This window comes from Phasianus colchicus, chromosome 1, assembly GCF_987193195.1.
Source record: "Phasianus colchicus chromosome 1, bPhaCol1.hap1.1, whole genome shotgun sequence".
NCBI lineage: Eukaryota > Metazoa > Chordata > Aves > Galliformes > Phasianidae > Phasianus > Phasianus colchicus.
This window is the reverse complement of record NC_143436.1, coordinates 46422072-46445864: the sequence shown is the minus strand read 5'-3', so window position 1 is coordinate 46445864 and position 23793 is coordinate 46422072. Positions and strand designations below refer to the sequence as shown.

At 40.3% G+C, this 23793-nt stretch overlaps 2 protein-coding genes and 1 non-coding gene across 6 annotated transcripts in view; 1 reads left to right on the top strand and 2 right to left on the bottom strand.

Annotated features, from left to right (window-relative positions):
* The window catches only part of LOC116233484 (uncharacterized), a 29601-nt gene extending 22139 nt beyond the window's left edge, over nt 1–7462 (bottom strand). For 3 of the 4 annotated variants that reach the window (XM_090140089.1, XM_090140087.1, XM_090140092.1), the window contains exons 1-2: nt 7379–7462; nt 2457–2528 (exon numbers count right to left, since the gene is read on the bottom strand). In XM_090140089.1, coding sequence (XP_089996215.1) covers nt 2457–2528; nt 7379–7462 — 156 coding nt within the window. The remainder of the gene's footprint in view (nt 1–2456; nt 2529–7378) is intronic. The other variant, XR_004167969.2, reaches the window with a different exon arrangement.
* Nucleotides 7324–7395, bottom strand: TRNAD-GUC (transfer RNA aspartic acid (anticodon GUC)). Its single transcript has one exon. It is a non-coding gene; the product is annotated as a tRNA-Asp (tRNA).
* A 94-nt stretch (nt 7463–7556) lies between the features above and the next one.
* LTA4H (leukotriene A4 hydrolase) lies at nt 7557–22306 on the top strand. The gene is made up of 19 exons (XM_031600429.2): nt 7557–7840; nt 8411–8541; nt 10197–10317; nt 10899–10967; nt 11649–11753; nt 13402–13454; nt 14162–14234; nt 14552–14692; nt 14859–14882; nt 15893–15963; nt 16066–16177; nt 17740–17884; nt 17968–18071; nt 18399–18469; nt 19042–19096; nt 19429–19524; nt 20069–20151; nt 21365–21469; nt 21809–22306. Exons 1-19 carry the CDS (start codon nt 7688–7690, stop codon nt 21927–21929), a joined length of 1833 nt encoding a protein of 610 aa, XP_031456289.2. The 5' UTR covers nt 7557–7687; the 3' UTR covers nt 21930–22306.
* Nucleotides 22307–23793: the final 1487 nt, after the last annotated feature.

Below are 23793 nucleotides of genomic sequence, written 5' to 3'. Positions count from 1 at the left end.
ATTCTGATTTAAAAAAAAAATAAAAAAAGAGTGTAATTCTTCAGTGCCAGACAGAAAGTCTTTGAAATTCAGAGGGACTCATTACACCACGTAAGCAAGTACAGTAATATAAACATTGCTCTGACGCAACGTCTAAGTCTTCAGATCACACTCAAAGTCTACACATAAGAGGGGACAGAAGCATAAAATCTAATGGTTTATAAAAATTTCCATTACTTGGTGCTGTGTTAATAGGAGAATTCTGCAGAAAATCTGAATGCAGTAAACTAGGCAGAAGAAGTAAGCAAGCTTTCTGCAAACTCATAAATATATGAGGTACAGAGAGATACTGTCACTCTGACCAGAAAGAAGAAAGTATGTGATTACATCTTCCTTCCAAAACCCTAATGGAGGCATTTGCTATTTAGTAAATATTTCTTCTCTGCTCTACTTTTGAGTAAAGGCACCTGTGGAAGAGACGGAAAGACTTCTGTTTTTTGCCAAAGCCTTTGGGTAATATGGTATTTTCTTGCACAATTACTTAGTTTCTGCTTATGTTCATTCTCTGGTTTGCATTTCTGCTCTGAAATTGGATGTAAGGGACAAATATCTAGATAATTACATGCAAAAGGATTGCACATCTTACAGAGGAATCAAAAAGACTCAAAGAAGCAAATTCAGGTAAAAAGAAAAAGGATGGGCAAGAAATCCAACCTAGCAATCTACAGATGTAAACTATTGGCCTGACAATAAGCTCCAGGGCCTAGTTATTGCATGTTAGACTGAAGCCATTGCTTCACACGGAAGCAGAAGAAGATTGATGTATTTCTGTGCATGTTGGTGGGAGCCAGCACAATTAAATCCAGGCACAATTAAACATCACTCCTACCCCTAAAACAACACCATGAGTTTATCCAGAGGTCAGTTTGTATTGATGTCCAGGGAAAAAGTCACTTAAAGCTGAATCCTATAAAAACAGACATGAAACCACCTCTTGGAAACCTCCAGATACTAAATAACAGAAATAAAAGCTCCTTTTGTGCTCATGGAGTTTATTCTGCAAGAGGATAGCATCCAGGTTCTGTTCAAGCAAAGCACTTACAAACATGCTTTGTGTTAAATATCTATACCATCCCTTTTGTTTCAGTGGAGATTCTCCGATATTTAAGATTTAGCATGAGCTTGTTTCCTTGGTACTCAAGGCACAGAAAGGGACCAATCACTCAGAAGCAGATGCTTTAAAATGAACAATATGGAAAGATTAAGAAGCCAATAATAGCTATAGATTCATAGAAAACACAGGCAATTCTTCACATCCTACAATTCTTTCTGTACATTAACTTAAGCTGTGCATGCTCTACAATTCTCAGGTGGAAAAGGTAGCTGTAATCAACACTGATAAGTGTGAATAACATGGAGGAAGTGTTGCCATCCAGGAGATTTCAAAACCTTTTTCAAGGAAAATGTTTGAAAAGCAAACAACAAGATGCTGAGCAGGCTCAGATTAAGAAAAGATAACTGTGCATTGTATGGATTTTTGTTGAGGACTGTCCTTTCCTTATCATGGCACGATGACACGCTGAGGATGTCAAACTGTACAGAGCTAAATAACACCCTCTGGAGAGGAAAATAAACTTCACACCTTGAGCGGGTAAAAATGAATTGTGTGTTGAAATGCAAATACAAGCTCTCTAAATTATAATTTTAATGTTAGTTACTTAATAGTATATAGCAAAATTCTGGGTTAATGTCTTCAAATATACATCATGATTTTTGGATGCTTAAGTTCTGAAATAACTGAGACACTCTATGGTACCTTAAGCGGAGCATCCAAAAACTGAAGCTCCTCATCCTGGTGGTGTCAGCTGTGTGCATGTCTAGCAACATGGAAGTTTTTGAAAAAAGACTGTGCAAAAGTATTTAACCATCAGAAAAAGTAGGAAGTGAAAAAATTACAAAACAGATTCCTTCTGTATGAAAGGAAGGATGAGGGAAATTATGTTTAACAGACCATCTGAAATGTGGAAATACAGCTGTATGAAATGTTTGAAGGCTTCTGTGGTGACAACAGGACTGAGAAGCACTGTTTCTCAGGAAAAAAAAAAAAAATCCAGCATAAATAAAATAGGTCTTCTAGGCCTTCTGAAGCTGCTCAAAAATATATGAAGGATAAACTATTAATAAAACATTGCTTTAAAATATTTTCCACCTGTCTCAGGATCCATTATTGTCCATTCATGTAGAAAAAGCACAAAGTTTTCTGCAAACCATTACGCTTGAATATTAATAACTCAATACATTAAGAGCTACTGGAGAAACAGTGGACAATTAATTTACCCATATTATAAGTTAACATGGAAAGAGGCCAGGCTAGTCTGGAGGAGTCTGGAGGAGTCGTAAAACTTCAGTATGCATTGGATTGAATGCCTGATGTTGGCCTGGGTGGTTTTTGATTGGTGGGTATGGCAGTACTGCACCTGGCTTCGATTAGTGTTGCTGTGCTGATCTGAACAGGGCTGCAGCAACATGCACCACCTGGAGATCCAGACCTGGAAAACGTACATGAAAGGGTTTGATCATCTACTCCTCACCAGCACGTTGTGCTTGCAGACCTCACATCACGCTCTGTGGGAGATGGCTGCTCCTGGAGGCTGGGGACGCCCTGCTGCCACTGTCACCAATGGTCTAAGAGATTATTATTTTATGCCACTGCCTCAAAGCTTGCTGGGGACACAGATGAACAAGTCCTTGACCAGGGTTGAGAAATTCTTTGTCTGGAGAATACTGATGGACAAGTGCTGGGCAAGGGTTGCAAAATGCTTTGTCTGAGGGACACAGATGGATAAAGCCAGGAGCAATAAGAGAGAGATAAACTGCAGATTAATGGCTGGTTTTCTGTGTGGGCTTATCTTGAGGGAGATAGCCCTCTCAGGGGGTACTGCACATGACTCTTACCCAGCGCCCAGGAATGCCTGGAAGAAGAAAGAGGATAAAAAGGGGACCTACAACCATGAGATTAGGTTTTCTGGAAACAAATTCTTCATGACGAAGAAGTTTTCTGACATGAGAAACCTTGCGACCTGCCTCTCTCCCTTCTGGAATTGCCCTGTGCTGCACCGTCTTGCTGCCTGGGGCTGGCCATGCTATTGCTGCTCTTCCCCAAAAGGTTTCTGACAACAGATTCCTCCTGACGTGATGCCTGCATGCTGAAGAAGAAGAACAAAGGTGTCTGCCATCAGATCCCTCACTACAGAATGCCTGCATGCTGACAGACTCTCCTGGGCCTGCTAACGTGAGTCCTGCTGCTTCCTCCCAGACTCGGATTATCTATTGCTCTCCTTCCCTTCCCCTTCACCCTAATTCCTAATAGTCACCATCCTTCCCTTCCCCATCTCCCTGATTAAGATTTGTAATAAACTGGTCCAACCAACATTTGAACCTTTGTTGCTTAATCTCACACCAGGTATACATACACCAAAGAACCTCTTCTCCCTCCTGTAAATTGGAGAGAGACAAATGGGTGCAGCCCCACAGTCCCATGTGAGGCAAGCAGAGATGGTTGCAGTGGCAGTAGAATCATAGAATCATAGAATCACTAAGGTTGGAAAAGACCCACAGAATCATCCAGTCCAACCATAGACCAGCTGTTGTCCTTATGCAGATGTTTTCCCAGGAGCAGATCCAGAGCTAGCCCCATCATAGGGCTGGTCTGGGGCAGATAGGGCACTCTGTCCTCAAGGAGGCTGCAGCACCCATTAGACTCTGAAAATACTGAATTTTACAGCCTCAGAGGAACCCTTTTGCTGCACATCTTATAATATTAAGAGAGGGTGGAGTGCCCTTCAAATATTCCTTTTGTTCTGCATTTACTACAGAAAAACTCCTGCCTTTCATGACATTTCCATCATCCCTTCTGTCCTTGTGATTATCAACCATTTTATTTAATCAAAAGAAATAAAAGCCAAATAATTTTATCAAAAACAGCAAGCAGGGTTACTTGTTTCTTGCTTTAAAAGTACTGACACATATGAAGAAATACAGAACAACCACAACTCTTTGACCATTGCAAAATTCAGAAGTTTTGGTAACAACAGACAAACCTTTCCTGACTGACACCCATACAACACAGTACAACGGTACCCAGTGTGTTGCACGTCTTCCTGGGTCTGTTCTTTCTATCAGTCCCGCAGAGCATTTATAGAAATGCTTTTTTATTCTGCTTTAACCGATCTCCCTTTATTGATTAGGTTCTTTCGGAGTGACAAAGCAATTAGCATGTTTTTGGCAGCTCATTATGTTTATGTGTCTCCTAGAACAATTAATTGCCAGAACTTATTTTCAACTTGGCTTAAAACATGAACTTATTACTCTCATTTTCAAGCTTAAAAGGTCCCTTGGAGAAACCAACAACATAAAACTCCCAAGTTCTCATGAACCCATGTTTCCTCATTACTAAATTGGAGAGGTGTGGATTTGAAGGATGGACTGTTTGATGGATTAGGAATTGGCTGGCTGGATGCAGCCACAGGGTTGTGATCAACGGTTTGTGTCAGGGTGGAGGCCAGTCACAAGTGGTGTCCCTCAGGGGTCGGTCTTGGGACCGGTGCTCTTCAACATCTTCATCAATGACACAGACAATGGCATGGAGTGCACCCTGAGCAAGTTTGCAGTTGGCACCAAACTGAGCAGTGCAGTCAATACATTGGAAGGAAGGGAAGCCATTCAGAGGAACATGGACAGGCTGGAGAAGTGGGCCCATGAAAACCTAATGAGATTCAATAAGGCCAAGTGCAGGGTGCTGCACTTGGGTTGGGGCAATCCCAGGTATTTTTACAATCTGGGGGAAGATCTCCTTGAGAGCAGCCCTGCGGAGAAGGACTTCGGGGTCCTGGTAGACAAGAAGCTGGACATGAGCCAGCAGTGTGCGCCTGCAGCCCAGAAGACCAACCATGTTCTGGGCTGCATTACAAAAGGGGCAACCAGCAGGGAGAGGGAGGTGACTGTCCCCCTCTACTTGGCTCTTGTGAGGCCCCATCTGCAGTACTGCATCCAGGCCTGGGGCCCCCAGCACAAGAAAGACATGGAACTCTTGGAACGTGTCCAGAGGAGGGCCACTGAAATGATCAGAGGGCTGGAGCACCTCTCCTATGAAGAAAGATTGAGGGAACTAGGCTTGTTTAGCTTGGAGAAGAGAAGGCTCCGGGGAGACCTCATTGTGGCCTCCCAATACTTGAAGGGAGTGTGAAGTGAAGGGAACGGCTGTTTGCATGGGTGGATAGTGATAGGACAAGGGGGAATGGTTTTAACCTGAGTCAAGGAAGGTTCAGGTTAGATATTAGGAGGAATTTTTTCACACAGAGGGTGGTGACGCACTGGAACAGGTTGCCCAAGGAGGCTGTGGATGCCCCATCCCTGGAGGCATTCAAGGCCAGCTGGATGTGGCTCTGGGCAGCCTGGTCTGGTGGTTGGCGACCCTGCACATAGCAGGGGGGTTGAAACTCGATGATCATTGTGGTCCTTTTCAACCCAGGGCTTTCTCTGATTCTATGATTCTGTGATTCTATGATTCTATGATTGTAATGACACAATCCAACATTTGCAAACAACTTTTTTTGCTTTCCAAAAGTCTTCTTGACAAAACTTAATTGAAAAGTTTGGCAGAGTTCAGCACACATACAAGGCACGTATTTAAACATACACAGGGATGCAACACACTGAGGATGGAAAACTCAGAGTTCCAAGCACCCAGGGTTTTAGCATGCCTCAACAAGGTGCTCCAACCAGGTGCAGCTAATGTGCAGAAGCTGAAGCTCCCCAGGCACTGCTGTGCCACTACTCTGTCCCATCTATCAGCAAGGTGCAAGGTTTGCTTCCCAGCCTGCTCACATCTTGCTGGTTTGGCCAAGCTTTCCCCACAGCCGTCAGACCAACACCGTGGCTCTCACTGAACGTTTGGTAAGGTGAAAATGGGCCGGCCTTGTTAAATCCCACACAGAGCCCTTCCTTTTACCTTTTCCCACACTTCAAGGAGACTGGCTCTCTAGGACTATAGAAGCTGCAGTTGTACAGCAGCTTCTCTCTTGTGTAGCTTTGCATGTGCCCTGTGTAATATGAACACAGGAACCCCGACTAAGCAGGTCTGGAAGTGCTTGCAAGACTTTTTTATGCCTGCAAAGCATTGTCAGCATATTTCTGTCTGTAAGAAATTGCTCTTCTAATCCGTTATTGCTTTATGACAGCTGAAATTGCCTGATTTGATGCCAACATATACAAGCTACTAAATGGTTCTTAGATCTTATTTTATGGTCCATTCTCAGCTTTGAAGTAAACAGATAAGCATTTTCTTTCAGCTTCCAATGACATACGTGTGGATCTTAAGAAAGGGAAGCGGGCATGGAAGAATATTCAGTCATTGCAAAACAGAGATCAGTTTTTGTTCCTTCTGCAATGCACGCAAGCAATAGGCCTGCTGAGATCCCCTTCCTCTCCTGCTGGGTTTATTTCAGTCGGTCTGCCTGGATGCTCTAAAGCAGGTTTGTGCAAAGCCCCTGTGTGCCTGGAGAAGATGCTCCCCTCTTCCTTGCATGTTGATTGCAGCATCCTCTCAAGGCTGCACCCAGCTGAGTCTGTGAGGTGCTCCAGTAGGCCCACAGCCCTCGCCTTTCTGTGCTCCACACTTTGGGGGTTATGTTCTGCAGCCTGCATTTCACACCCATGGTTTCTGCAATGTCCTGCCAGGAGCAATCACCCTGCATTGCCAAACCTTGTGTCAGAACTAATTTTCATTCTGACCACATTTATATCCAAAAAGCAGACTCATTGTTCACGTGCAATAGGTCAATAATCACACACTCAGGAGGGGCATTGCTTATTTATCTCAGGTTTGCACAAGCCTGGGTGCTTGGTGGTTTCCCACAAATCAAGCACACCAAACAGCACTACCAATCTACGCTGTACCTGTACGCAAAACTTAGTAATTTTTCAAGCCCATCCTCTTTACTATTAATTAGTTATTTACATACAACTATAGCACCGCTGACTCAATATTTATATGCATGCTCAGGGGAAGGGCTTTCACCTACAAAAGCTGTTTGAGCTGTTTAAATACAAAAGTACCTTCCCACATGCTTGTTCAGATAAGCCGCCAAGCAGGCTGCACCACAAATCAGGCAGTCCATCCAGTCCTGATAGAGGTATGCAGAGAGGACTGGAATATTTTTCTTCTGTACATATCCGTTTCCTGAAATGGTGGTACTATTTCAGGGGGCTTTTATTTTTTCAGCAGCCGCAGCCTTGATTTCGCAAAGAATTACTTTTTACATCGAAGGGGAAAAAAATTTGTACCTCCCCGTCGGGGAATCGAACCCCGGTCTCCCGCGTGACAGGCGGGGATACTTACCACTATACTAACGAGGAACTGTACGAAAAACACTTTCGCAGCGAGCACCACATCCCTTTCCCGTGCGCTGTGCCCTGCTCCCATTGGTTCGATTACGTTTCCAGGCGTGCCCCGCTCTCCTCCCTCTTTTCTCGCGATGCACTATAGGAATTGTGGTTCTCCGCGCGCGCTGCCGAAGCCTCCCCGACCGAACGCAAAACCACGCTTCCCAGAGCCCCGCGCGCCGCCCCGTCCCTGCCCTCGGTGGGCGGGGCGGTGACGGCGGCATGGCCCGCGACTGCCGCTCGGGGCGCAGAGCGCGTGCGAGCGATGGCGGCTTCGGACCCGAGTTCCTTCGCGTCGCCTTCCTGCTGCCTCACGCGCCACCTCCACCTGCGCTGCCGCGTGGATTTCGGCGCGCACGCGCTGCGGGGCACGGCGGCTTTCACCGCGCGCGCCGAGCGGGATGCGCTGCGTTGCCTGGTAACGGCAGGGCGGGCGGGAGCGACCACCGCCGCGCTGCGGGCGGGCCCGGCGTGGGGGCGCGGGGTCAGCTCGGGGCGCGGGGTCAGCTCGGGGCCCTGCGGATCTTCCGTTTCTCAGCCCCGGCCGCCGCCTCGCCGCTCTGCCTGCTCTTCCCTCCGTGCGGTCCCCGAGGGGAAGCGATGTTTTCACCTTAAAATGGCGAAGGAGCGGGAATAAGCCATTAGAACGCCGCGCTTACGGCTCTTTCCTCATCTTTTTACTATGCCGGCTGCTTTCGCAGATTGTGAGATTACAAGTGCAAGCCGCGTGATCTTTATATATATTAAACAAAGCGAGGTTTGGGTCTCCTGGGATTTGTATGCTTGGTTTCCTTGCAGACTCCCCTCCAGCCTTTAACTTCAGTACTGCTGTCCTCAGATTCCAGTTCCCAGCGCTCGGCTGCTTGCTTCGCCTCCCTTTTTCTACCTGAGAAATGTAGATGCTTCCCTCTTCATGCAGACTCGTGTTCAAGGTACAAAGGTATGAGGAAGGCCGTGCCAGTCCTTAACACTATTCACTTCCTTCCAGGTCTTGGATACAAAAGACCTCCAGGTATTTAAAGTGACTGCAAACGGACAGGATGCAAAATTTGCTTTTGGAGAAAAGCACAGCTTCAAGGGGACCCCCCTGGAAATCACTCTCCCCTTCGACATGAGAAGGTATGCCCTGTGCCTGCTCTTCCAAATGGTTTCCAAAACGTGCTGCGTAAGCTGCTTTGCTGCTTGTGGAGTCTTTGGGTAAAGCTTGCAAAGGGACGTGTCAGAGTGGTGAGTTTCATTGCTGTGTGATCTCGTAGGTGAGTTTCATATTTGGCCTACAGTAGAAAGGCAAACCTTTGGGAGTTTGTACCCACATCCAGGGTTTCAAATGATGGGATGGTGAAGTGTTTTAGCGCTTCTCTTCTGCAGGAGTCCTCCTTGCTCAGCTGTCTGCATTCTGGATGAGTTGCTGAGGATGAAGCCTGCGGAAATACAGACTGTTTTCCTTTCCTTTATACAGAGACTGACCCCACGTTACCTTAAAACTACAGGTTACACCTGGGATTAGATTAGGTATATGTTCTCAAATATCAAAAGCTTTATTGTGTTACCTAGCCCAAGTACTCTGAAAAGAGGGGCTTGTAACTGTAATCTACTTCAAAGTAACCTGAAATAAAAAGCCATTGCCAAGTTAATACGTTTTTGGCAGTTTGCTGTGGCTTTACAACTCCTTACCATCTCACCTGCTAGAGCCCAAAGCTGTGACTTATGGAGAGGTCCTCTTGTTTGAATTAAATTGTCCAGTAAATTGTTTCTTATTGTTTCATATTCAAAATGCTTCCTGTCTCTATGAACTCGTCTTTGATTTGTAGTATTGTGGAAGAAAAAGGAATGCAATAAGGCATCTGTCCCTTCTGAGGAAATGCTTATGAGTCAATGTCAAAATGAAAGAATTGAGTTCTTGAGCAAATAGGTGACGGTGGAGATGTAGAGTTGTTTCTTTTGTTTGACATCCAGCTGTTTTTTTCATTGTAGCAACAAGAAAGTCACAAATAGAGACTAATCTTGTCTGTAAGCATTTATAATCTTGTGTTAGCCATAGTCTTCCTTGGAAATCAAAATAAAGTGATGATAGGAAAGTGAAGAATTACAACTGAAAGCCTGACTGTTCAGCAAGCATATGTGCCTTATGATAATACAGATTGCTTTTTCTTTTGCTCTCAAATATGTACTTTGGAATGCTGGGTATAAATTAGATATGTGTACCTGGTCAGCTTATCTAGTGTCCAACAGCACTGATTTCCTGGATTTTGTGCTGAGATAGGTTTAGTTTGTTAATTCCCAAGAGCAGTTTGTATAGCCTGGAACTTTTAGGTAACAGGTGCAAGTACTTGTATGTGCAGTAATTACTAATTGTAACAACTTTCTTCTTAAGGGTTGCATTTGAAGAATGTACAAATCCTTCATTATTATGGTGTGTACGTTCTTATATGGGCCTTCTATGCTTTTTTGTTTGCTTATTGCATTGAGGTTTTTTTTGTATTTATGTGTACAGCATTACATAGTTTTGGGGAAACTATAAACTTAGCTGGTTTAAGGAGTCAAAAGAAGAAGTCTTCATTCTCCATGAACTATAGAAAAGGAGAATTGAAGCATCTTGTGGCATTAAAATAAATGACTTTCACTGTCATAATTGAAAAGGGAAAGTTGTTTGTTCTTATTCTTCTCAGTGCTTCTGAGACAGTGTGGCAGACTGTTTTCCTGAAAGCTTTGTAGGGGAATTTTAGAAGCGATTGCAAGTCATGTCAAAACTGACTGTGTTCTTTATTGTACAGGGGACAAGAAGCAATTATTGAAATTTCCTTTGAAAGCTCTCCAAAGTCTTCAGCTCTCCAGTGGTTTACTCCAGAGCAAACTTCCGGAAAGAAACACCCATTTCTCTTCAGCCAGTGCCAGGTTAATTGATGTTTCTTTGTACAGAAGTTCTCTAGTTGTTTGTTATGTATTTCTGTAATTCCCCCAGTTTCTAAGCAGGGGAATAGGTCTAATAGGGGAAAGTACAGCAGCCTATAACTGTGTGTATCAAAGGCCATAAACAGAAACAGTGCAGTCAGCATATTGCTGGGATTTTATTATATGTTTGCAGTTTACTAAGTCCAGAACTGCTTTATTCTCTCCAGCATTCTTGTTGAAAAACATCTAGTCACAGATTGGTAGGGTTGGAAGGGACCCCTGGATGTCAGCTGGTCCAAGCCTTCTGTGCAAATAGGAACGTTTAGAACAGGTTTCCCAGTCCTTTACAACCAACACATGTGGTTATGAAGTCTTACCCACCATTATTTCCTTAAAAAAATCCTTAATTATGAAAACCACTGTAGGCTACAAATGACCAAGTATTGGTTTGTGGTTAATTAATTCTCTGCAGAAGCTGTACAGATTTTTAATATAATACATTAATTTGATTTATTTCCAGTCCTTTGTGCAGGAAAAATAGTTACATTTTAGCTGATTTTTTTTGTTTGTTTGTTTTTCTCCAGGCTAACCATTGCAGAGCCATTCTTCCTTGTCAAGATACACCTGCTGTGAAACTAACATACTATGCTGAGGTAGGTGAACCTAAGACAAGTTTGTCTAAATAAAGCCAAACACCACAGTGTGTGATTTTTATGTACTTATTTGTGGTAGCTGCCAAAAAAAAATCAGTGGCCTGAAATAAAAACAGAGAATATTTACTTTTAACTTACTGTAAGAGGCAAAAACTGTGTATTTTCACTGTGACACTTCTCTAGCTTTACCATGTTATTTATATACATCATCTCTTTCATCATTCACGTGTATCTTTATTTCTAAAAAGAGAAAAAAGTGTTGGAGTAGAAAAAAAAATCTTAAATCTGGCAGATCTGAGAGCAAAACAACAAGAAGTGCTGCAAAGTAAAAAATAACTTGAAATGGCTTTCCTGTCTGCATTAAGTAAAGTGTTCTGGTGCATAGCTGGGGTGTCTTTGTAGTGTTGGTGTAAATAATCTGGTTGCTTTAAAGAAACAAGAAGGGAGATGTGCACTGTGATGGTCAGTAGTCAAAAGAAAGTGAAACTTTGAACACTTGTTGAAGGTCGTCCTTTTGGTTAATTCAGTATTGCCAACCAGTATTGCAACATTTTCTATTTGAGGGGGCAGGTTTTCCAGTAGGACACATCTGGGCTACTCTCTTTGCTTCAGCTGCTTCTAGTATATTATATAACACTGTATGCCAGCTGAGTTCCTCACGGTCGCAATGCCTTCTTTCAGATATCTGTTCCCAAAGAGTTGGTGGCTCTTATGAGTGCTCGTCGTGATGGAGAGATGCCTGACCCAGAGGATAGCAGTCGGAAGATTTACAGATTCAGTCAGAATGTAAGTACTACAGGCTAGTAAGTAAAGGGGTGCCTGAGGTCTTTTTTGGAGATGCTTTTATGGAAGGCATCTCCAACTAATTAAAGATTGCAGATTTGTTATGTAGTGCAGCTAGTTCAATGATTCCACTGTTCCTAACATGGCAGTCTCAATTTATTCTCCTGGCTTTTGTTCTCATAGCCTTTTAGGCTACAGTCCTGGTGTTTGTGGGATCTCCTGGTGAGCCTACTTCATATTGCTCAACAGGCAGGAAAAAAAATTAAGCAAAGGGAGATGTAATAAGCTGATCCGGATGAGTGAGGATCTGAGTAAGTCGTGGAGGGATGGACTTGAGTGGCTGGAGAGAGGAATGGAACCTCTGAACTGCAGCTGCTGTTGGACTGATTTGGCTGCCATGTGAAACCTGAGAGAGGAGAGGAAAACAAATAGTTACCTCGTCTGTGAGTTTTTCAGTTCAATGTTGCACCTGCTCTGTAGAGCCAAAAACACTTTATGCTCTTGGTCTAGAGTAAAGGGCTTTGGTGTTTGTTGTATGTTATCTAGAAATACACTGCTGATAAGTTGGGTGGACTTGTGCAATGTATAACATTGTCAGATGCATCAAATTCTTGGATATGTATATATATTGAGCTTACTTAGAACCACTTTTTTGTTCCTTTGATCCTTTGGCCTGGGGGAAGCGTAGTAGAGAGCAATCTATGTAAAATGGATTTATGGTCCAAAAGCTGTTGAGATTTGAAGTCATTTCAGAATTTATCAGGCATGAAAATGTGGGAATTTATTGTTAATCTTTCAGTAGTCTCTCTATAACACAAGTCAATGGACTTAAATCTTTTCCAGAATATATTGTTAGTATGTAAAATGAAAACAAATATGACTGTGTGGATATTTGAACAAATAACATTGAAATAGTTTGAGGCTAGCAGATGGTGGCAGTTTTCTGAAATGCTGTCTCTAAGTAATTATATTTTAAGGTCTTACATATTTAACAGTGCTTATCCTGGTAAAATGGATGAGGAAGGGTTGTATCATCTTCTTTCAGAGCACTGGGAGAAACCATTTCTTTATCAAGATACTATAGCTTTGGTATATATATTTTTTTTTCTATAGAAATAATAAATACTTTATTTTAATGCCAAACTTGGAAATCAAATACATGTGTTTGATTTTTGCTGAATCTTTTGTATTCATAAATATTCCTCTCTTCCTGAATTAACTGCAGCTTTTCATTCATGGTTTTGCTTGATAGAGCTGCCCTTTACCTGTGCAGTATTAATTTCTCCTTCTGTAAAATTTAATGGCACTGGAATTAAAATGGAAAACTAACTTTCTTTTGAATGCTTACCAAACAAGTGATGTTTTTTTTGTATGCCTTTATAGCTACAAATTTCTTTTTTTCCTTCTCAAGCAGAAATAATACTTAAAAAAGATTGTGTCCTTTGTATGAGAGATGATTGAAACAAGTACTTGTAGATGAAGAAATACCATTTGGAGAGAAATAACAGTACCTTTGTAATAATGTAAGGCAAAAAACTATAGAGGAAATGTGTACGCTTATCTTATGTACCTTTGTTTTACTTTGCTTGAATCAGTGATGTTGACAGCTCACATTAAATAAGGTAATTTTTTTTTTAATGTTCTCCTTTAGGTTCCAATACCTTCCTACTTAATTGCTTTAGTGGTTGGAGATTTAGAAAGCAGGTGAGTGAATCTGCACGAAGTATAAATATTACTAGCAGTTAAGAAAAAAAATATTCACAGGTTTTATTTTTGTTGTTGTTATTTCTATGAGTTTTTCTTTAGGCACTTGATCAAATTTCTAGTTTTTAAAAGTCTGAGAGGTTCAGTGAACCTGTGAGAAAGTAAACTTTCTGGAACATCCTGGAACTGAATTGTTCTAGAGTACTGCACCTTTCTGAAATCTTGATTCACTCTTACATCATTTTTCTATTGAATATATTTTTGCATTAAGATCAACTGTGAAGATTTTAGGGATAATTGGAGCCACTAAGAGCTTCTTTTAGCTCAAGGAAAAATGTATTTTTTTTCCTCTGGTAACAAATAAGCCTGCTGTTGTACAAAAGGCAGAAAATGAAGGCTTCAGCCTTCAGGATGTGTTAATCAAGCCAGTAATAATGCCTGCGTATTAGGGCTCTACAGCATTTTAATATCTGTAAATGCATTCTGTATTTGTTTGTCCTGTAGATGACTGTGGTTTGTTTTGCTTTCTGAAGCAATTCCAGTGTCACTTTAGCATTGGAGAGAAAAAGGAGAGGAAGATTCTGTAATGAACTTCTTGAACATCATGGGTTACGCATGAGCACATTAAACGTGTGCTTTCTGTGATAGTTTCCCATAGAATGTTTTCCATTTCATAGTGTTCTTACTGGCATTTTCACTTCCAACAGAAAGATTGGTCCGAGGACACTGGTGTGGGCTGAAAAGGAGCTGGTGGATAAATCAGCCTATGAATTTGCTGAGGTAGGTAATTAACAAAAATGTTTTCTAAACTAATTGTTTTACTTAGTATTGAAAAAGGAACAGGATGTAGCTTAGAGTTTTGTTCATCTATAGCCCTGCTTTCTCCTCTTCCCACCTCAAAAATGCTGCTGTTTTAGCAGAACACAGAACTATTACTAAACATAATTATTGCTGCACAGTGTTTTACTTGTTTATCATGTGGGACGTTCCAAGATGAGAGAGAATGCAGTGTGGGGTCAGTAGCTTATAACTTCTCTAGTGCTTGTAGTCAGAAATCATATCATAAACTAATGTGAATTCTTCTTTCACTTTCACAGACTGAAGCTATGCTGCAAACAGCTGAAGACTTAGCAGGACCTTATGTATGGGGGCAGTATGATTTGTTAGTCTTACCACCTTCTTTCCCTTATGGTGGTATGGAGAACCCTTGCCTTACTTTTGTAACTCCAACCCTATTGGTAAGTGTAACAATGGTGAAAATCAAGCTTTCCTTAGAGTTTACTCATCCATCATATGATGGAAGTTTATCTGCATCTTTTGTTTATTAATCTTTCCAGAAAGATTTGTGTGGTATATTTTGAGTTTTACCTGAAATGACAGTTGGTTTTTTTTCTTCTTTTGTAGGCAGGTGATCGATCTCTGTCAAATGTAAGTGCAAAATAAGTTCATGTCTTCAATTAGAATATAGCTTGAATTTGCATCCAAGCTTTGTAATGAATATCTGAAAACTTAGTCTCTTGTTCATCAGGAGAATTAAAAGTTAACACAGTGATTCAAAAAGTCTTACACAGTGTGTTTTAGTTCTAAATAAATTCTAAAATAACCATTTTGCATAATGAACAGATGAAAATGACTTATCTGCCTTAATACAATGGGGACTGAAGTCAGCTACTCCGTAGCTTTTTTTTCCTGTCCTGTGTTATATAGGAACATGGATATGTTTAAAAATCACAATCAAGTTGCTTTCTTCTAAATTGTCTGTAGGCAACTTCTTCAATATATCTGCCTCTACAAGTAAGTCAAATGCAAGTTCTAACTCATAAAGTGAAAATCATGAGTACAGGTTGAATAAATTCTAGTTTTGTCCAGTAAGTTGAGTACTCTGGAAGCTGTTTTATCTCGTAAGTCTCTCTACTAGACTGATACGCTGCCTTAAAAAATGAATATGATTCCTTATATGATGGTTGTCCCAAGAGCACTGAAATATTAGACATGGGTACTTTTTAATGTATCATTCATCATTATCCTTCTAGGAGGCAACTGTTTTCTTCTTGTTTGCCACTTCAGAATATCCCAGCCCTGCAGCAGACAAACAAATGTGAGGAAGTAATATTAGTCCGTTACTTGACATGTTTCCAGTGTTCTGTAATGTGATTTCACAAACAAGTACCTGCACAGTTCTATCAGAGGAATTATTTTTGTTGATCAGTACGGCTCTATGATTTGCAAGCTACAGATTCAAAATTATTTCTCGTAATGGTTAGATTGCATAGGGTTAGTCCTCCAACTGATGTTTATATGGAAAAATTTACAGATCTTTGACTATCTGCTCACCTTGAGAATGTAGTGCAGTAATCTTGCTAGGATTTTTCCTTTCTGTTGGGATTTGATTGTTTTCAAGAGAGTCTAAACGGTAAATCTGTCGTCTTCTGTTTTAGGTTATTGCTCATGAAATCTCTCACAGTTGGACAGGAAACTTAGTAACAAACAAAACATGGGAGCATTTCTGGTAGGTATGATGTTCAGTACAATGCAAAATATATATTAAAAATCTGCAAAGAGAATAGTGAAATTCATTTTGTCATCCTACTGCTGCTGACATTGTTTCCAGGCTGAATGAGGGACATACTGTATATCTGGAACGCAGGATTGGTGGTCGATTGTTTGGTGAGCAGTTCAGGCACTTCAAAGCCTTAGGAGGATGGAGGGAACTGCAGAATACGGTAAATATCCTCAAGGTTTTGTTAACTTTGTTAAGGTGTGCACCTACACAGGTTGCTCTGAAAGTAAGACTACAAGAGATACCATAAGCACAATAACACTGTTGGATGGACCAAATTCTCAGCAGGAAAACACTGTTTTTCAACATAGTCACCACCATTAGCTGTGCCTTTTTGGCAGCAAGAGATAAGAGCCTGCAAGCTGCATTCTTAAAAGTCTGCACCTGTAAAGGTGACTCACCATCATTACTGCTGGAACACATCACCCACTGCCTCACTGTGCTCACATTCACTTTTGGTCTCCATACGTGTTCAGCAAACATCACTGAATGTCAACGAGTATGTTTGTTTCTGCATGGAGGAATTCAGTTCCACACCTTTGCTTAGTATGCACTTCTTTGTCAGATGCTATTTTGTCACACTGCCCCTTTGCTGCCATCTGTCTCACAGCAACAAGATGTAACAATGTTGGCAGGAAGGTTCAACCTCTACTGCCACACCACCAACATCCAACTCCGATGCTGTGGGCCAACATAATAAAATAGGAAGCATTACTTTCAGAGTGGCCCTTGTAAATAAAATAAAGCTGATTTCACTGTTCCCAGAAGTAAGACTTATCTAGATATGTCAGCTTTCCTAACATTTTCTTAGTAAAGGATGCCCACGTTTGATTCCAAGGTATGTTATCTTCCCAAGATAAATAGCTTAGAAAATAAATGAAGCTTTTTGCAACGTTTTGAGCTATTCTATAAGGATGAACTTCTTTCTAGCCTCTCTTGGTTGTAACTGCGTACGGATAAACTGTAGTGTCACCTGTTCACACACTAGTAAGCAGCTGAAAGCTTGTCAAAATTAAAGAACTGTTGAGTCATGTAGGTTGGCAAAGACCTTTGACATCATCCAATCCAACTGTCAACCCAGCCTACTGGCTCCCATCACTGAATTACGTCCCTTAGAGCCTCAAGCTTATCTGCAGACATGACCATCAGAATCACCAGTGTCAAATGCAAATACATGATTTTTGGTTTTTTTTCTCCTGTTTACTGAATTATACTTGAACATTTTGCAAATCTATTACTATCTAGAAAGGCTGATAAATTTTGTTAGATTAGGTAGCATAGGTAAACTTTGGTTTTCAGATTTCCAGTCTGTCTCAAAATAGCTGCTTCTCACTCTGTTTGGTAATGCAGTTTACCTCTTTTATTATATTTCCACTTTTTTTTTTTTTTAGTCTTTTATGCCACCTATTTAAAACAAGTAGTTTGATAATAAATAATCCCTAGGTTCTCATGATTGCAACATGTGTGACATTAATTAACTACTTAGGAATAATAGGAACATGAAGTAACTGATCCTAATGTCCAACCACACATCAAAGAAAAAGACATTCTTAAGCAAAATGAGAAGAAGTTCAATTAACTGCACAGATTCAAAACTGAAGAAAAAGAATGAGACAGTGATTTGGAATGAGGCTGTGTCTATTTTGGATGGATGGTATCTTTATAAATAGGATTAGCAGTGATTTTTTTTTTTCAAGAATATATTTTTCTGTATCTTTGTTGCAGATAAATACACTTGGAGATAAAAATCCCATCAGTAACCTCGTCCCCAATCTGAATGAAATAGATCCTGATGTTGCCTATTCATCTGTTCCATATGAGAAGGGCTTTGCTTTGCTTTTTTACCTTGAACAACTTCTTGGAGGACCAGGTAAGTGTTTGTTAGGCTTCATGTATAATTCTTTTCCATGTTAATTTCAAACACTGAAACAGTTGTTTCTTTTTAATTCTTAGATGTCTTCATGGGCTTCTTGAAGGCTTATATACAGCAGTTTGCTTATAAGAGCATAGTAACCGATGACTGGAAGGCGTTCTTGTACTCCTACTTCAAGGATAAGGTTGGGTAGCATTTAAAACCTTTTGATTATGGGAAGCTATGACACAACTCAGGAATTAACTTCTTTAAGGACCAGTTCTTTTTCTTTCTCCTTTTTATCTCGGGGTCTTAATATTATGCAGTCTGCAGTCTTACAGAGATAGGTTTGCATTATGATGTTTGCGGGTTGGTTTGGTCTCTGGAAATATTCTATTTCTGGAATGTTTTGCATGGTAGTTGGAGGTACTTTAAAAAAAAAAAAAGAAAAAAGAAAGAAATTGGTTTCATAGGGTATGCTTTTGTCTAAAAATGACTCTTAAAATTCACTAAGAACTTGTGTTGTTCATAGGTAGATATTCTTGATAAAGTTGACTGGAACTCTTGGCTGCATGCTCCAGGAATGCCACCAGTGAAACCCACGTAAGCTATGTTTTGTTACAGTATTCCTTCCAAAGCTGATGATGTTCCATATGATAACAAAGCAGTTTGTAGTCAGGGTAAAAGTCTTCCCACAGATGTTTTATTAGAAAATGACCTTGTGACCTTGTATCAGTAAAAACTGATACATGTTTTATATAGGAGTAAAAAGCATTATTAATGTTGCTTTCTTCTTAATTCTGGTGGAAATTCATTTTGCTTTGGAAGTTGCCAGGAAAAGGTATCCCTTTTTTCTTCGACAGTTTGTTGTGACAATATTCTCTTCTACATGTGTAATGTGCAAATAATAAAGCATCACGTGCTCAAATAACCGATCATTTTAAGAGTGCAGGTATCAAATGATTGCATCACTTATGTGCAGAATGCTTATAACTAAGGCAAAAATACATTTTATGATAATAGTATGTTTGTAATTTGTATTCCAGTATTGAAATGGAGCTTACAATGAAGAAAAAAAGTGGAACCATGAGCAAATAATTCCTAAGCATCTTGTAAAAACATTGCAGAAACTTCTTTTTTCCTAGGTGTGATCCTTTCTTTATAATCTTTGACAGGTATGATATGACACTAACAAATGCCTGTGTCGCCTTGAGCCAAAGATGGATCAAAGTGAGTAGTTTAAGAATTTAACTGAGGTCTCTGTACGTTAAAATAGTTTTCTTTATACAGAGTGAGCTGTTCTCTTCTGAAATCTGTTACTTGCTTAGGAAGATTGTTAATGATGACAGTGTTGCTGCCAGAGGTTTTGCATTATGCATAGTAGCCTTTCATTATGGAGTCTGTAGATTTGCTATGGCTTCTGTATGTGAAGTGCAGTACGTTTTTAATAAAGCATGCAGCCAGCTCTATGTGACATGTATATGCAGATGTTCAAACATAAAGTTACACCTGTTTATGTTTAGGAATATCTATTAGAAACTTAAGAAATTATTTGCTTTTAGGCAAAAGAGAGTGATCTGGGTTCATTCAGCTCAGCAGATCTGAAGGGAATATCATCTCATCAGCTGATTGAGTTCTTGGCACTGTTGCTCCTGGAGGTAAGTGCATGGCTGGAGTGTACTGATTCTGGTGTCACTAAAGCAGACAGAGGCTCAAATGTTCTTTGGAATTAAATTGTCTTTTTTCTTTTTTTTTTTTTTTGAAGTCTTACTATAATAACCTGCTCTCGCTGTGCATAGTCACTAAAACATTCAGCCATGCCTCCCTGATTATGTTTGGTTCTCCAGCTGACTGAGGTTGTGCGGTCTATTTTGGATCGAAAGATAAAAAGAATATTAGAAGTTGCTTGAATTTGTTCTATAATTAAAGTCTGTGACCTGCAAATAAGCTATAAAAGCTGCTAATGAAATAGAATGTACTTCAAGATGTGAAATGACTGGTGGTACTGAATGTGGGAATTCGCTAACGATTACTCATTGCCCCTTCCCTGATGCTCTGAAAAGGTGAAAGGAACAAGTTTATCAGCTAAAGTTTTTAAATCCCATATAACTTCAGTTCTCTAGAATGATCCTGTTTATTTTTGAGGTATGTGGTTTGAGGTGTGCCTCTGCCTTATTCTGACAATGCAATTGCCTTTTTCAGGCTCCTCTTCCATTGTCACATGTCAAACGAATGCAGCAAGTGTATGACTTCAATGCTATAAGCAATTCTGAAATACGATTCAGGTTTGTTCTAGTATGGATGTTTTTCTAGCCTTAAATGCTTTCATAAAACAAATTGCCCTGCTTCATAAATGGTTTGAGTCGTACTGTTTCATTGAACTGATGCAGTTGTTTGTATTTTGTATGTGCTTGTAAACATGCTTTACCAGAGTGGTATTGTTACTTACGAGTTTGGCAAACATAGTCTAGTAGAGCAAGAAGAAATGAGCAGTGTGTTAGCTGTGCCTCATTCTCATCTATCAGGCTAGCAAAGAGACTGATGGCCTTATAATTTATTTTAGGGGTTGTATTAAACAATATAATCACAAGTCTCTCTGTGACTCAGAGATGCTTGAAAAATATTTTAGGTATTCAGTGAGGAACAGATCTTGTAGACTGGTCTAATGAGTTCTGGATCTTCTGCTGATGTGACAGAAACTTTTCCTAATTACACTGAGAAAGATGTCCCATGCTGGCACATCTTAACGTCTGCTATTACAGAGCTTCTGTCTCTTAAAATAAGTGTAAATATGAAAGGAAGTGTCTAAACAAGTAGGAGAGACTTTAGCTGCATGTCTTGATTCTTACTTCTTCTACATGATATCTACACATTGTTAAAAAAGGTCACTTGTTTTTTAAAAATGTATTTTTGAGGTCACAGTCATTTTCAAATATTATGATGACTCACATATTTTGCCACTGTTATGTACTGGGTACATTTGCAGTAGTGATGGTTATTCTACCTTACCTCTAGCTTAGAGGTCTTTGTTCCTTATTATTGAAAAACTAATTATTTTCAAGCATACAGTATTTTTCTGGTTTCTTGCAGTATCATTTTCCCATAGTTAAAACAAGTATGTGCCAGCTGTTGGTGAGGCTTTGTTTGCAGGTTTTTTATTTTATTTTTTGATTTTTTTAATAACTGGGTCCCATGTGACAAGTGCTATGTAATTCAGCTCAGAGTGATGCAAGTGGATGCTACGGTAATATAATAGAAATGCATTGCCTCAGGAAAAAAACATCAGACATTTTGGAGAAAAGTTGAAGCATTTCATTCATATAGCATAGAAAAGTCTGCTTTTGTACCATGCCATTCAGAATCTAAATATTTTATATTGAAATTATGCCAGAATTCCATTCCCATGAGCAGCACCACTTGGGGTGTTTACAGGAGCAGAATCATAAGCTGACTGACTAACTGCAGCAAATGAAAGTTCTGTTTGTTTATTTGTTCCAGATGGCTGCGCCTCTGCATCCAGTCCAAGTGGGAAGAAGCAATTCCTCTGGCTCTAAAAATGGCAACAGAGCAGGGCAGGATGAAGTTTACTCGACCCTTGTTCAGGTAGAAGTAATCTCCAGGTTGTGGAAGCTCACGCTGTTGGCGTTTTTAGTATAACAGGATAAGTAATTCTAGATATTGTGTATGCATTATATTATGCTTTATAGTGATATAGCACAGAATTTTCTATGTGCTGCAAACAAGATTATCTTCAGAGTCACTTTCCACTTTCTGGCTTTTTTTAAGGTGAAAGTGTATGTCCCTAAACATGAAGCTATCAAGAGAAAAGCAAAACCTTGAGAAAATATCCATTGAGCCATTGTACTGTTGTTTTTTTTCCATAGTCTTTTTCTTTTCTCATAACAGTATATAAAGTGTTTTCTTTTTTTGTTTTTTTAATAGGGACCTTTACAATTTTGACAAGTCTCGAGATCTTGCTGTCAAGACGTTCCTGGAGCATAGAGCCTGTATGCACCCAGTCACATCAATGCTTGTGGGCAAAGACTTGAATCAGGATCAGTGACAAACTTATTGATTCCTTTGAAATTTTCTTACTGCTGATTCTGCAAACTGTTCATATGCATGCTTAATGATGGCATAAAATGTTCTGCTGCTTTGGTACTAATTTAGATCAAATTTGGTCCTTTCTATTTTGCAACTCCGTGTAATACTGCAAAAATCACTAAATCTTTGGAACTAGGAGAAGGGTTTCCTTGCAAGCAAGTGGTAGAACACAAAAAAATGTCCTGATGTAGACAAATGATGTAGTCATTTGTCAGTCATGGAATCTAAAAACCTGGAAAGAGTGTGGCTCTTTGTGCGCAGCTTTCTTTTTCATAGCAATATACAATTAAAACTTCAAGTATTTGACAACTGAAAAATAAATCTTTTTATTGCTCACTTGTCTGTATATTGATCAAAATAATAGTATCAAAATAATAGTTTTCTTATTTACTGGAAGCTGGCAAACATTGTAATTTTCAAGAAATACAAAAAGACAACCCTGCTAATTATGGGCCTGTCAGTCTCGCTTGGGTTCCTGACAAAGTTATGGAGAAGATTATTCTGGGAGTTGTGGAAAAATAGCAGACAGTGCAGTCATTGGTCAGCAGTCCTCGTGAGTTCATGAGGGAGAAGTCTTATTTAATGAACTTAATCTCCTACTGTGACATGGTTACCCACCTAATTGATCAAGGGAAGCCAGTTGATGTGATCTTTTTGCATTTCAGCAAATCATTTGATAAAGTTTCTGACAGTATTCTTTTGGGCACAATGTCCAGCATACAGCTGGACAAAAATATAATGCAGTGAGTGAATGTTGGGCTCAAAGGGTTCCTGTGAATGGGATTACAACAGGCTGCTGACCAGTCTAGTGAGGTTTTGCCAGGCTCCATTTTAGGGATGGTACTTAATGTTTTTGTCCATGACTTGGATGCAGGACTTGAAAGTATACTAAGTACATTTCTGAAAGACACTAAATTCAGAGGAGCTGCTGACTCCCTTCAGCATAGAGTGATCCTGACAAGTAAGAGGGTTAGGAAATCACCAATCACTAAAAAATTAACAAAAGCAAGTGCTGGGTTCTGCATTTGAAATGGGGCAACCCGGACTATACATGCAGACTGGGAGAGGCTGGGGAACAGCCCCATGCAAATGGGTCTGGGGTTCTGGTTGCATCAAGTTGAACGTGAGCCAGCAGTGTGCCCTGGCACCCCAAAGGGCCAATCATGCCCTGGGGTGCACCAGCACTGGCAGCTGGCTGAGGGAAGGTATTGCCCTGCCCTGCTGTGTGGCCGCATCTCAAGCAATGGGTGCATGTTTGGGTGTCACAATATAAGAAGGGCATAAAGTTATTAAAGAGTGACCAAAGGAGGGCTATGAAGATGGTGAAGGGTCTAAGGGCAAGATGAGGAGTAGCTGAGGTTCTTTGGTTTGTTCAGCCCAGCTTGATTTTGCATAGTCCTGTGTGGAGCCTGGAGTTGGACTCAATGATCCCTACCACCTGGGGATGTTCTTTGATTCTGTGATACTTTTAAAACTTCTAATTCCTTCATGGTTTTGAATTTGTTTAATATTTCCATTTTATAAACAGCTCTGGCTGTGACTGCTCTATGCTAATATAACAATTTAGAGATAAGGCTAAAAGCAGGAAGAGGGCTGGCTGTGTTTCTCCCCCTTATTTTATCCCTAGTTGTTAGTTTAGAAGAAGCCGTTGTGAATACTGCCATCTATGGGTTACTTTTTGAAGTGAATTTGAGAAGAACTTTTCCTGGAAATGATCAGTTGGCATAATTTTAATTCGTTGACATGGAGATGACCCCATATCAAGGAATAACAGAGAGCAGGAAAATGCTATTCTAAAGGAGAAAGAAAACTGAATATAAATC

What these genes read in the sequence shown, in the direction of transcription:
- LTA4H (XM_031600429.2), top strand. Translation starts at nt 7,688, where the DNA reads ATGGCGGCTTCGGACCCGAGTTCCTTCGCGTCGCCTTCCTGCTGCCTC. An exon ending in GGGATGCGCTGCGTTGCCTG is followed by an intron (nt 7,841 to 8,410) that starts GTAACGGCAGGG and finishes ACTTCCTTCCAG; the next exon opens with GTCTTGGATACAAAAGACCT. An exon ending in AATTCTGAAATACGATTCAG is followed by an intron (nt 20,152 to 21,364) that starts GTTTGTTCTAGT and finishes TATTTGTTCCAG; the next exon opens with ATGGCTGCGCCTCTGCATCC.